The sequence below is a fragment of the Asterias rubens genome, chromosome 10 (assembly GCF_902459465.1).
Source record: "Asterias rubens chromosome 10, eAstRub1.3, whole genome shotgun sequence".
NCBI classification, from domain to species: Eukaryota; Metazoa; Echinodermata; class Asteroidea; order Forcipulatida; family Asteriidae; genus Asterias; species Asterias rubens.
In genome coordinates, this window is record NC_047071.1 from 9117369 (window position 1) to 9132451 (window position 15083).

The 15083-nt window shown below is 40.5% G+C and overlaps 1 protein-coding gene across 1 annotated transcript; it reads left to right on the forward strand.

Annotated features, from left to right (window-relative positions):
• Positions 1-4578: 4578 nt before the first annotated feature.
• Positions 4579-11348, forward strand: LOC117296070 (glycine-rich cell wall structural protein 1.8-like). The gene is made up of 3 exons (XM_033778939.1): positions 4579-4699; positions 5588-5980; positions 10205-11348. Exons 1-3 carry the CDS (start codon positions 4666-4668, stop codon positions 10897-10899), a joined length of 1122 nt encoding a protein of 373 aa, XP_033634830.1. The 5' UTR covers positions 4579-4665; the 3' UTR covers positions 10900-11348.
• Positions 11349-15083: the final 3735 nt, after the last annotated feature.

Sequence of the window (15083 nt, forward strand, 5' to 3'; positions counted from 1 at the left end):
TGGTTGTGGTTATTAAACAAAACATTGTAAGCGCCTTGCCAAGCCAGATAAATCCATTAACAGCTAAACACCAACTATTTCAACACCTTTAGTTGAAGGAACTAAATACTACACTCGTAAATACCTCAGACAGTTTCGCTATTCCTATTGGTGGAGAGCGCGTCACGTGGGTGTGTATAAACCTTTGTTTATGACCAGTAAAAAGTGTTGAAACATGGGCGTGACCCTTGAGCTTGCACCTGTGCTTATAAGACAGTTTCTTCATTCCTACTGGTCGAGAGCAACGGCCGACGAGACAGTTGTGCCACATCAAGCGATACGCCCGACGCGCAGCATCTCCTTGTAAGGAGTTGTTTACCCGAGGGCCTAAACATTTCATAGCTGGAGGGGTGTTTGTTGAAATAAATAATTGACAACATTTTGCATCAAAAAGTGTTGATGTTTTTTGACCGAAAAAGTATTTATGAATGGGAATCAAAGTGTGTTAGAGAGGTTTTCAACTAGTGGTTTTTGATAATGTACCTTGACTTCGTCTCGGTAAAATTATCAAGAACCAGACCTCGTTGGGTTTAAACCACTAGTTGAAAACCTCTTCACCACACATTGATTCCCTTATTCACAATTCACGCGTACCCGTTTACTCTAGGAAGGTAAGAGACAATTGCGAGTGAAAATGTCACGTTCAATGACACAAGGTTCAAGGTCGGGATTCGAACCCACACTCACCGATGCACAGTGGGCCAGAATTGAATCCAAGTGTGCCAAAATTATATCTCAACATATTTTTGGTGAAAATTATATTTAAACATATTTATGATGGAAAGTTGGTTGTAAGGGGTTTTCTGATACGTAGAATTTGATGGTCGTGGTTTTAAAGGTCTATGACGTCATCATAGTCCTGAATCGTGATTGGTCGGCAAGAGTTTAATAACTGCTAATATCGTTTTGTTCATTTTTTCCCCTAGGCATATCAAAGAAACAGTTTGTGAACAAATGTTTTGCGATGCAAAGTGTGTTTTCATAAGGGTTTCTAAAAGCGGTACTCATAAAGGGTGGTCTTTCTTTGATGCTAAACAGAGAAATAATATGACCGCTGACACACGCACTGTCGTTACAGGTGGTTGAGTCAAAACAGGCGTTTCTCATGGGGGTATACAACTTCAAAATTGAATAATTTCCAAAGTCGCAAAATGTCGCAACCAAATTTGGTTTTAGACTGTTCCTGAAGGTTCAGGCTACTGAAAAAAGTTAGAATTAAAGCGGCAATCGGCGGCATTTTATATTTCCTATGTCTCTGATTGTAATAAATGAAAACTAAGAGGCATTTTATGGGATTTATCAGACCTTTTCAAACAGTAAACAGAAATTAAACTGATTATTAATTTAATTTTCATGAAATATGAACTATAAACAACCATCGACACGGTTTTCATGGCATTATCTTTTATGAGCCGTTCAGGGTCGCAAGTTAAAATACCCATTAAGTTCAACGGTTTCGCCGCACTTTGTTACGATTTGTTGTCTAAATAAAGTCATAACCCTAATTTTAAAGATTTTTTTTTTCATTAATTCTTTCTTTTAACATACCCCTGGACTATTAAGAACAATAACAAAATGGAAGTACTGATTTTTGAAACAATCACCAGTTGCCTATTTTGGCGCAGTTTGACCTTGACCTGGCCCACTGTGCGATGATTCAACCGCCATAGACCTTTTCGCAAATACCGGGGCGCGCGCGTAAAGCTTGGAATTAGGTGCATTGTGGTCTTGCTGGTATCCAAATTTGATCCATATCTATCCCACAATGCACCTCATTCAACAGTCTGCGCTTGCGCATTGGTATTTGCGATAAGGTCTATAGCGCCAAGGTACAATGAGCTGCAAAGCAGAAAGTATTGCTTCACAAATATTGTTGTTAATAAAACAATTCGCAGTGTAGAGCTGTCACAAACTGAGCAGGGGTGAAGACTGGCCACCTTTTTCAGTAAGAGAAAACGTTTGTGCTAAGTAACTTTGTGTGCTAGGTCAAATAAGATCGGCCTGGGTTCGACAGACATTTGTAGCCACGAAATGCTCCCATCTACACTTTTTTATTTTATTTTTATTTTTTAGATATACTTTATTTTAAGTGATTTACTTATAGAATTATGTTTATTTGTGTCCCCTTTGTTGACAAAAAACTGCTTAAGATTATTCGTTTTGAGTGATCGGTGTCCCAACATGTCCTCGTCATTGTCTCAAGATCACAATGAAGGGACGAGTCGCTCAAATCCACGGTGTTCTGGCCGTAGTCGTAGACAGTCACCCATTTCTGTGTTGTTTGAGTCTTTGCATGATTTTTTTTTCTCTAATTTGTTTTTATCAGTATGAATCAACTTTCCAAAGGGCGAGGTAAAATCAAACTCCCCCATTATAGCAGATGCAACAGTCACTCCTTAAGGAAAGACAATGAACTACAATCCAACACATGAAAAGCCTAGGGGATGACACTTCATGAACGACCCCAAGAGATGCTGATCACTCCCAGCCAATGAACTTGTAATCAATGACATCTGACGGGGGCACTGTCACTAGTGAATCCGCGTTTTCCCTCGCACAATGTTTGTGCACATGCCACTTTGGGGAATTCTGGCTCAACACTATCAAACGAATAACACAATTAGTTTAGTCACCTTCGATTAATTTTTTTATTACGGGTCATCTTATTGACCTGAATAAGGTTACTCCTTGAAACTAATGTCAGGTCAATTTGGGTTTTTACTAGTGATCTCTATAGTGTCTGAACTTTGTTTTCTTCCGCCTAATTTTACTGACCCAGACCCCCCCCCCTCCCCCTGTTTAGCCCGGTCAGGGGCTTGCTTAACAATACTGTCTGCTGAGCAAAAATGAACCGGATCAAGCGTCTCCAACGACTCCAACATTCGGCCGCCCGACTTGTCACCCTTACTAAAAGATCAACACACATCACTCCAATCCTCAAGGCCCTGCACTGGCTCCCGGTTCAAAAGCGCATCCACTTCAAATGTCTCCTTCTTGTGTATCAGTCTCTCCAGGGCACGGCACCAACATACATCCAGAACCTGCTACATCTTCATGCTCCACCCAGGCACCTCAGATCATCGTCCACCAAACTTCTAAACATTCCACGCACACGCCATTCATGGGGAGCCCGCTCCTTCTCACAACGAACGAACTCCCCCCTAAACTCCGACAACTCACTATTTGTGTGCTTAACTATATTCTTTGCATTCTGGCTTCGGCATCTCTCCTGCGCAAGGAGTGTCTTTTAGACAGACATGGCGCATTATAAATTGCCACTATTATTATTATTATTATTATTATACCAGTCACATGTTGAACATTTTGAATGATAGTTTTTCAGGTAACGCTATTCTGGTAAGCATACATTTGTTGTGCTTATAGCTACGTGTTATGCTTAAGCAGCTCTATGAAATTGGGCCAAACTTCTAGGAGTGAGATGTGCTAGTATAGAGCTAATTAAACAAATTTTTCCCAAGCATCGATTTGGTTTTAACGATTTGTGGAGAAGGAGACAAGATTGATCCAGCAGGACGAAGTTATAATCATCAAGTGACAAAAGAATGTTGAATTTATTGAGTCATTTAGTCAGATAAAAATTATTCGATAATAACAGCTAGATCTTGAAATATCACATTTATTTTTACAAAGACGTATCAGGGTGTATTACGTTAGTGCCCTGGCCATTGGCATGTATCATTTTCTTTTAACTTTTTTTTGTCAGCTCCATTGGGAGTAAAAATACAGCCACGAGCTGTGTGGCTCTCCGGAGCCCCTTTTCTAGGACAGTATCCAACGCTACCCTCGGAGGTACCTATTCATAACATGTCGTGAACCAATTACATTAAAGCTTCTTGCTCGGGTATCGGACTACATTTAGGCTCATCATTTAATATTAAAATATAAAAATAAGAACGAAACAAAACTCGAGTTTCTGTGAAATGTTAATTTTATGCAAAATAATAATAAAACAAAATGTTTAAATTATTGATCAATAGCACACGCACAAATCTTAGATTTTCGGAAATAATGTTTTAGATAACTTCAGATATGTCAGAACGTTGTGTCTTCATCATGTCTTTTCGTGAGAAAATAGAAGCTGTTGCAAATTGCCCAAGAGGAACCAAAACGTAGTATTAAGGGTAGGATATTTTTACCCTAGCAGAGTCTTAAAGAAGGCTAAATGTCATATTCGTAAGATACATTAAACCGACCGCATGAAGTTGTTAAAAATAAAAGTATTATTACTAATGACGGGTGAATTTTTTTTTAAATCGCTTTGACGTGCGCTATAAAAAGAGACTATACATACGTCAATGTAAAAAAAGGTCTTACGTGTGGGTCAGTATCGCTTACGCATGTCTCATAGGGCGGAGTGATATTACACCCCAGTCATCCAGTTACTTCCGGAAAGACTTAACGCCAATCAGAACCAACATACGGATCAGCGAACAGCAGGACATCAGGACGAACTACTTTGTTGCGCCACTGCCGGCATGTATAAGTAGACACAGTGAATCTTGTAGTCGGCATTAGACGATTGAACTGCAAAAAACACACTTCGTCTCCTCAAACCAACAAAATCAACCCGGCTACAGATAACAAAGTTCCGAAGACGAATTCAAGATGAGAATGCTGCTAACTTTACTCCCCCTTTTGGGTAAGTTTTGTATATTTATTGACTGACTTTGCCTTTTTCAGTGTATTGTTTTAGAACACTTTTGAACAAAGTTTTACTTCCTAAGAGTTTAATTGTGTTCCGATTTAAAAATTGCTGGCTTGTTTTCCCCAATGCTACGTACAGTTCAGAAAGAAACACACATTGTTTGTTCAATGAAAGATAAGTCGTAAATACTTCCTTAAAAACTTCTCTTTGAGTTTTATACCACGATTTGTATTCAGTATGGTTAAATTTATCGGGTGTTCATGTTATGTGCGGCCGTTCACGACTTCTAGACGCAACTTTCATCGACCAACTCTCTAAACATTCGCGTTTCGAGACAGTCATTGTTTAGTTCTTAATCAGAAAAGTTTAACTTCTTCTGAAAGTTGAACTTCCTCCGAGAAACTTTTAAGAACCTTTGAAACGTTCCCTTCTCAAGCTTGTCATCAATCCTCCTTGTCATTACAAAGATCAACGATTTTAAAATAGAAACAATGGGAGTTTTCCTTCTTAAAGGGGATTTGAACTAATCAGCAGTTACTTCCGGTCAGGATATTGAGCTTAAGAGCCATTTCTCGTTTTTGTTTCTCGAGTCAATTGTAAGTCATCCTATATTGTCTCTGCATTAGCAAATTGAAGAAGAATGGGGGGCCTGTTAATAAAATCATGTTGTGTGGGTTATTTTTTCCAGCAAAATGTGAATGATTTTGTTTCGTCTTATGCATTGATTTCGTTTATAAAAAACATCGGCAGGGGTTGTCTTGGCACGTATTGGCCTTTATTTGTGTTTGTAAAAAACTTTCTCTTTTTATCATAATCGATTACACACAAATGTTTAACAGTTATTAATAAAACCAAAATGCTATTTCCCTTTTCTTGATGCAGGGCTGGTCGCAGCTCAAATGCAACGCCAAGGGCATGACAACACTAGAGGTGGCTTCTTCAATGACATGGGGAAGTCAACCAGCACTTTACCACCGTGGGCCCATCCTGCATCAGGGGTCAGTGGAGGAGCTGCACAGCAAGCTGTACCAGTCGGTGGCCAATTGGGTGGATCTCAGTCGAGCACCAAGCCTCCCCATGGCGTCGCCCCGATCGGTAACCCCCAACTACCACCCGTTGCAGGAGCCAATGCCGACCCGGGTAAATCAGGTGGTTCATCGGGTGGCCTGACCGGCTTCGGAGCCCACGACTATTACAATGGCGGAACCGGCCCCGATGTTCTAGCCCCACAAGCCGCGGCTCCCTCTGGGGGCAGAAACACGAATCAAAACTCAGGTGAGCAAACGAATGGCTTTTTCGGTGTCGATGGTGGCGGCGGTGGTTATGATATGGGACCTGGACTCATTGCCGGTCATGGTCACGGAGGGTACGAGTCAAAAGACATGCAAGATAAATCCAACGCCGATGAAGTGGGGAACGCTGGTGCCGCTGCAGGAACTGTAGTCGGTGTTGTCGTCGCTGTCATCATCGTGATTGGTATCTTTGCACTGGTCGCTGTCTTCCTCGTTCGGCAAAGGCGCCAGTCTAGAGTGGTCATCGGCTCCGTGTAAAACCAATGAACAATTATCTGAACTTTAATTTTTTTGTCTTTAATCTGTTTTGCTTTTTTTTCTAACTCTGAAAAAAAATTATCTTCCGTGATATCCCCATGACGTGTGCAATAGGAGTTGTTAATATTTTATGCAGATGTCTCTTCGGTAATGTTCCACTACATTATTGTCTTTCTCTCTGTTATTTTGAAAGCACAGGCTTCAGTCAGCTCTGAACTTAAAGAGCTTCCGTACAAATCAAAGAGGAAACACCATGTCTTGACAATTTGTTTTTCGCATCAATATTGTTTAAGTCTCCCAACGAATTATCTGCATGGCAATTTCGACTAGACTCATACAATCGATTTCTCTACATACAATAATTCAACATTTATTATGCACAAATGGTGCTGAACAGCAAAACTCCAATATTGCAGTCATGTGTATACACTAACTTGAACATACTACACAAAGTAAAACTTTATGGCGCTCCTCTTCCCTTGTTCATTACCATAGTCTTCTGGGTATCACACCTTGTGGAATACGTCAGGGGATTGTACAGTGCCTGTTTTGGAGAGTGTTGACGGTCTCAACATTTCTCATTTCTCATTTCTCGTTTCTTCCAAAATTTGAGTCAATGATCTTCTAGCCCTTCTTTCCAGCCTTAGGAAGTTTCATGTTTCTTTTTAAAAGTAATTAGTATTTTAATCAAGCAATTTGAAAACCCGTTGGCTAGTCCAAAGGTATCGACCATGTGTGGTTGATTATTATAACTACAACAGCCTACCATAATACACTCTGCTAGTTCAGTTTTATTTTGTTTAGTTCTAAATCAGCAATGTGTGTATCTATCCAAATTATGCCTCATGAAAGAGCAGTCGGGTGCGAAATTTGTTAGACGTGGCACCCTTACGGTGTGGACTGTAAATACATATTTTTGTTTGATGACACGAAGAAAAGATAAAAAAGACGGAGCGCTTAATTGAGATTGGAAGTAGGTTTTGTACTAACATCTGTGTTGATTGAATAAAAATGTGAACTTAGTATTCTTAGTATTGTGTAACCGGTTCTTCTTGCATCCCTTTCATTAGAAGGGCGCCGCCAACGACCCACCGTCACCACGCCCCACTGCCACCATCGCCACCCTTTCGAAATGTTTGTGTTTGTTTTATATTGTTGATTGATTGTTTTTTGTTTGTCAGTGCCTTAACCAGATTTGCATTTGTTTTGCATTGTTTTTGTTCATGTTGTTTTATTTTTGTCAATTGATATTCATCTCTTAGCGAATCAACATATATATATATTTTTTATTTTTTGTATTTTTGTTGTTGTATGAGTTGACCCTTAAATTAATTTCTCCTTTACCTACTGCTGGGTTTCGGTAGTCAAGTCCCGAAATTTCATTATGCTGCTTAAGCAAAAATGTTTTTTATAATAATAATTGCGTAGCATTGAAAACGGTACATCAGTCATTAAATCTTTTTCTGGAAAGCCAATTAATTTGTGGCGCTTCTTCAAACTCGACCCATAACACCCTGTAGGTGGACAGAACCAAAATCTTTGTTTGTTGTGTTTTTTTTTCACTCTTTTTGTTTTTTTGCCCGTTCATCCGAAATAATCCTGGGCACAGCCAAACAAACAGATTGTTGTAAAGGGAGGATATACATTTGGTAATAACTCAAAAACAAATGGCATTACAAACTTTGTCAGAAGCTTTCAGTACAGCGTTTTAAATTTGGGAAATTTCACTATAAAATAACGTTGCTCAGATTGTGTATTCCTATTGCAGATTAGTCTTTTTTTCTGCGTGGACATTATTCGCCATGGAAATTCGACGATATCTCAACACGCGACCACCTTTTGAAATTTACATGTTCAGTGTCGTTGCATAATGTACTTAATACTAAACCGATTTAAAAAAAAAAAAAAAATGGTATACGTTGCCTTTGAAGGCACTGGTCACGTTTGGTAATTGTCATAAACTATTGTTCACACTTGGTGGATCCCAACACATAAAATGTCACATAACTAGGTTTTAATCGGTCGTCGAAGTTGCAAGAGAATGATAAAACGCCATTGATTCACAAAATGCTTTCAGATGTCTAAAACAAGACTACTGGCCGTAAGTCTGTTACAAACATTTGAGCTCCTCTCAAAAACTAGTTTACTTCAGAGGGAGCCGTTTAAAACTACCAACAGCTCCCAATGTTAACAAGCAACTTTCATATTAACAATTATTTTGAGTAATTACCATGCAATACTGCCCAGTGTCTGTAAAGGGTTTCTTTAAGCCCGAGCCTCCGCCAAGATATGTTTGATTTTCTGTAAAACGGCATTTAGGAACACGTTGCCTTGAATTGGACGAGTTGGCCCATGAAAAGCAGTTGAAACCTTTTTTTTAAAGAAATTTATATGGTTAGAAATATTTTATAGAATATAATAATCCACACAAACATGCCTCGAAAGTGCGTGGCTTTCATTATACTTTTCGAACTAACACAGTCGGCCATTTTATGGAGTCAAAAACTTGACTCCACAAAATGGCGTGCCGTGTTAGTTCACGGCGTATAGGGAAAACCCTACCATTTCGAGACATTGGCTGGTGTGGATCATTATAATCTACTTTTAAAACATCTTTCAAATCATGTGCATTTGATAACAGACGGTTTAAAAACGCATGGATGAACTCGACCGATCTAAGGCAACGTGTTCCTTTAATGTCCATAGTTATTAACTACCCCCTCTACTCTCACCACACATCCACCCCTTTTCATAGGTATAAACACCTCCTTGTAAATATCCGACCTGAGAGCAATTTTGAATGATCCAAGATGTCAAATTTACGTAACATCTACACTGCAAAAATCTCTTGGTACCATTAGTGACAACACCGACACAGAGTTAATTTCACCAACGATTCAGTAGGAAGGTGTAGCTGCACGTTACGCGAGCAATGTGAAGGAGAGCGTCAACAAATTGTGTTGTTTCTGGGTGACGTCACCACTTTGAGCACGTACGTACCTGACGTGAAAAAAATGGTAACCTCACGTGCGCTAAAAACGTGAGATTTCAACGACACCATTTTCTGACGTTAACGTACACGCGGAACGCGCAGCTAAACCTCCCTAGTAATGGGGATAAGTAACACTATGTTGGTGTTGTAACAGATAGATACCAGGAAGAATCAATTAAATTCTCCTGTTGGTGCAGGGTACCAATGCCCGTGGGTGTCCAGTAAAAATAAATTATTAGTTAACGCCTAGTGAGGGCGCTGCTCCATAAGAACAAATATGGCCTGTCCAAGCTGGAATGACTCATAGGTATATCCTGCAGCCAAATCAACCAATCTTCAACCAGGCCTCAGCTGATTACGCTCTTGGCATAGTCAAATAATGAAAGGTTGTTTGCCCCCACCCCCTAAACAAAACACGGCCCTAATAAATGTTCTGTTGTTGCGTATGCTGAATAGCAGCGGACCCCAACCCAGTAAGTTAACATAAATGGAAACTAAAAATGGTTCGGGTACCGGCTTCAACACCCCCCCCCCCTATCCTCCACCCCCAACATAAAAAAGGGTGGGGTAATATGCCATTTCCTCAGTGTGAAGTTAACAAGTAGATGAAAGTATGACTAATCACCGCGGACACATACATTGGAGTTTCAGATAATGTCTATCATTTTGTTATGTTATCATGTTCTCTGAAAAGATACGATAAATGCAATATCACAGTGAGGTTGTAACATTACAATTTCTAAAATTGATTGCTGTTGCAAATTTTGGACTTAACTAAACATAAATAAAAGTGATTACCTGATGTCATGGCCATGCAAAGTTGACTGTTGGAGACTTTTACTAAAGTGTAATGATTATGATTTAATTTTGCAATAATTATGTATATAGCGCAGCCCCGTCACCACCAATGCCACACAAACTCAAAATGGCAACTCCTGTCAACTTGTTTCATTTCAGGTCCTTATGGAATCGGTGAGGGCGACATCCCCGTTGGTACTTACGGAGCCGCCCACAAACTGATGCAACAGACCATGCAGAACGGCAACATTCTACCGGGAGAGTTGGGTGGAGGCATCGGCATCGGCACTGGACCCGGTACACACGCTGGACGAACCTCAGGCGAGAGGATCAACCCAGACTATTTCGGAGGTGCTGCCGGCAATGGAGCTGGAGGACGTGGGGCAAACCATGGTCCGAACGGCGGGGGTCATGGCATGCAAGGTGGCATGCAAGGTGGCAGGCAAGGGGCAGGACCGGCACCGAGTTCGGGAAGGCACGGCAGCTTCAACGACCTCGGCACGGCTGGTGCTCCGGAGCCCGAGGGTGGCTTTGCTGGAGCCCCATATCATCCCGGTAGAACGTCGGCTGAACGCCGTAACAACGGATTTGGCGCTGGGATGGCCGGCGGGGGTATGCAAGGGGGTATGCATGGGGGTATGGCACACAACGGGGGGATGATGGGTGCAGGTGGTCATGGCCGTGGAAATAATCTTAAAAGTCAAGGGAAAGGGGAAGATAAAGCCGCCAGCGGGGGTGCAGCAACCGGAGCAGGTATCGCGGCGGCTGCTTTAATAGTTGCTGCTGCCGTGGGTGCTATCGCTTTTTTCGTAGTTAGGAAAAGAAAGCATTCTAGACTAATTAACTCCGCATAAACACATTTATATTAACCCCACAAATTCAGCACAGAGACTTTGATAATTTGTTCAGCATTGCTCCATGGTAAGCACATTATAGCTAGTTACAAAAATGAACATATTGTGCAAACCATCCACTCTGGTCATGCTTATTTGTCTGCAATCACATAAACAAAAACTTTACAAAAAAACAAACGAACAAACAAACAAACAAACCAGCAAACAAATAAGAAACACCCAGCAGGGTGGATATGTCTTTGTTATTGTTATTATTATTATTAAGATGGACTTATATTGTTTAATAAAGGACCAATTTGGGCTCATTTTGTTATCACTCTGGGAAAAGTATTGTGCATTTTTGTAATATGTAAAGAGTGGAAAACTATGTTGTGTGTCTGCTGCCACCTAGCGTTCCTCAACCTAACGATCCTCTGTCTTTATCCGCAATGGGAGACTTTTGAGCGATAGGTAGCAGCAGACTTACCAAGTAAATTTCCATTGTTTACGTAGTTCTGAGCCTGTGCACATTACCGAGAACAATGGATTTTACCTAATAAGTCTGCTGCCACCAAGCGTCCTAAAAGTCTCCCATTTATGGACATGCACTTTTTTTACCTAACACACGCATTAACATATAACTACACGACTGCTACTAAATGAGACGGTTTCTCATAGCATTATGAAAGGCAAGGTCAAGTGTACACCTTGGTCGGTAACTGCCATTTTATTTAGGCTGGTATCTGAATACTAGCCTCGAATGTGACGTCAGAAGGTATATCCTGCATCTGACGTCACACTTAGAGGCTAGTGATTAAATCAAGATGCTGGCCTAAAGAACAATGCAGTTACTTGCCGCATCGACCTCGACCTTGCATCCATACTGTGCTCAAAAATCGTTCATCGCTTCATCGTGTCACAATTGCATGAATCTACCCAGTGAAACCAATGGGTTCGTGAGACCGGTACATGTCTTACAGATAAAGACAGGGAACCAGGCTAGCTGCCAGACGGTTATGGGGACAGACGTTAACCTCTCTCCTAATGTGTCCACACTTAGACACACAATTGTCCTCCTGTTCAGAAGTACCCCCGTAGAATTCTCTAAATAATTTATGAGAATCCAAGCGCACAATGAAGGCAAAATAGGGGAAGGGCAGGGCCGTATATTGAGAGAGTAACGGCACCTTGCGATTAGATGTAATTTTGTGTCCCCAGAACGCGTTGGCGAATACTAGGTGCCAGACTAGTCCGCCAATTGGGTTGTGCTGTATTTGGAGACAAATTTGCCTCCAGCAGCCACGTGACCCCTCCCAAAAAAACTGGCCCCTCTCTCTCATTCGCACAAACACTACTGTACCATGCCGTCCGAATGAGAACCGCGACAAAAATAGTTATCAATTTTAAAACAATGTTACTATGAGTCTCGTTGACCGAAACATGATTTAAATTTAAAAACAACGGTGTTGTCATTCTAACAGTTTTCTTAAATTATTTATTGATTTGTAAAGCACCCAAAGGAGTTTCTTGTTTGTCAAATTAGTTTTAGTTGTATTTGTAAACTAAGAACTTTAGTTGCATTGATTTGAACATAAAACACATTTCTGAAAATCGTGTCTGTTCTGTTTTTTTTTTTTGTCTCAGTGTAATGTCTTTTGCTCATTCGTTTTTCTGTTTGCCGTTGAAAAAATTAATAAAAACTTTTACTTTGTAACTGGTGATCATACGTTGTATTTAAATTCGAGGTGGTACAGACGGGAATAGTTTAGTACACTGATGGTATTGTCAAAGACAAGTCTTCTCACTCGGTTGTATCTCAACACCTGCATAACATAACAAACCTGTTTTTTTAATTCAATAGATATTTTGATGGGGGTCGAGAAAGTTACAAGCTTTCATTTGAGCCATTGCTCGAAAAAGTCCGCCAATTATGAAATAAAGTGTTCAAAATTAGTTTTTGTCGGGATCCCGACAATATCACGTGACCAATTCGTATGTGTTTTATAAGAAACGTTTTAAACTTTTGTCATGGTTCCTGACCATTAAACAAACAAGTTGAACTTTTTTCATTAGAGCGGGTGATACTCTCTGAAATTTTTTTTTTTAATGTATGGGGCCAAAAAACTGACAGAGCATCTTTAATTGATCATCGAAGTTGCGAGAAAAAAAGATACCCTTGTCACACGAAGTTGTGTGCTTTTAGATGGTTGATTTCGAGACCTAAACATTCTAAATCTGAGGTATCGAAATCAAATTCGTGGAAAATTACTTGCTTCTCGAAAACTATGTCATTTTAGAGGGAGCCTTTTCTCACAATGTTTTATACTACCAACCTCTCCCCATTACTCGTCACCATGTAAGGTTTTATGCTAATAATTATTTCGAGTAATAAACAATAGTGTCTACTGCCTTTAAATATCTAGGTGACTTAAAGGCAGGGTATACTTTTGTTAGATACTCCGCAAGTTACTGTAGCTCTACATTTTTGTATCGCAAGGAGCACCGAAGTGCTGTTGATAAATAAAGCATATGTTAAAAACGACACCTATAGTACGAGAAAGCGGTGGTTTTTCACCCAATGTTTCAACCTGGACAGGCTTCAGAATAAAGCCTTTCTCATGCATCCAAGGCACACAATTCTGAGTAACAAGAGTGTTTTCCAATCAATATTTTCTGACCGATTAAGACAGTTTTTTCGGTGGTTTGTTGCGTTGTGCATTATGTTGCGATAAATTAAGTGAGGATACTGGGCTTTTGGCAAAAAAGTACACCTGCCTTTAATTCTCGGTAGTCAATGTGTTCTGATAGTTCTGGTTTTAACTAAACCAAGGAAGAAGAACTTTACGAATTGTGAGACCTGTATAGTGTTATAGAGTTATAGTAAGAGTAATGCAATATAACAAACATAATCAGGTTCACATCTGGAGAAATCTGAACGCTAGGTGGCAGCAGACTTACAATGTTCATTGTTTTGATTTGTTCACATTTTCAAGAACAGTGAGTTTAGATGGAAATCTGCTGCCACCTAGAGTCCCCAAAAGTCTCCAATTAATCATGGTTCCGGGCAGACTGGTCTTCTGAGGTCCCTGCTACTCAGATCAGTGATTCCATGGGATTTAATGATAGCATTGGATACGTGCTGTGACGTGAGCTTTCTATGCCAAAAACATAGATTGCTGTCAAGTTCGCAATATAATTTGACTGCATAAACGTATCTCAAAGTGAAATGCATGAAGTTCAAAGGTGAGAATGCACGCCGGTCTGGAGGCAGGTCTGTGGCGTTATTCACGAGCCTCGGAGTGTGACATCAGATGTTCAGGGTAGGTTTCGGGTAGTTCCGCAAGGATAAACACAACAACAGGTACCTACTACTCAGATCCAGTGATTCCATTGGATACAATGAAATCATTACATAAACGTGCATTGACAGGAGCTTTCCATAGAAGCCCAAACAGCACACTCCTATCACATCCGCCCTAGAATTTGACTGCATATCTCTATGTGACATGAATGTGGGTCAAAGGTGCATATATTCACGCCGGGTGTAGGTCTTGAAGGGTGACGTCAGTTGTTCGGGCTAGGTTCCGGGTCCCACAGGGCCCTGACTCATTTCTGGGTCATGCTGACCTGGAAATTGATTTAAAACTAAAAAATGGGATTTAAGCTCGGGTTTTGCGCCCATTTTGTTTTGCTTCTGGGTTATTTTGACACAGATTTCGGGCTTACGGGAGTGGGTCGGGCTCAATGGGAACCCATATCATTTGTCATTAATGATTGGGACATTTTAGGGTTTAGCTCTTATGCCTCCAAATCACTGAGCCTTTGTTCAATTCTTTTTCCCGACAAGCTTTCAATCATCTGGCTCTCCTTTGTTAAAGAGATCAGCAGCCGAGTTCACCAACTTTACGCAAAGCAACATAACATTTTCCCTTATTTTTTATATATATATATATATTTTTTTTTTTTAATTCTTCTAGTGAATTTCACTACACAATTTCTGTTTGTAGCATCTCTGTGGAGTCCTATTTTGATCTTTCCCATGTTGTCAGGTTGGTGTAGTGGTGTCTTGACTCACCTCTAGGACCGCGGTTCAAATCCTACCGGGGGGCACTACGTGGATTGGGTTTTTCAGTACCTACTTGACTTCGTGGGATTTCCTTAAAGGGAAGGTAAACGTTTGGGAACTGTCAAAGACCAGTCTTCTC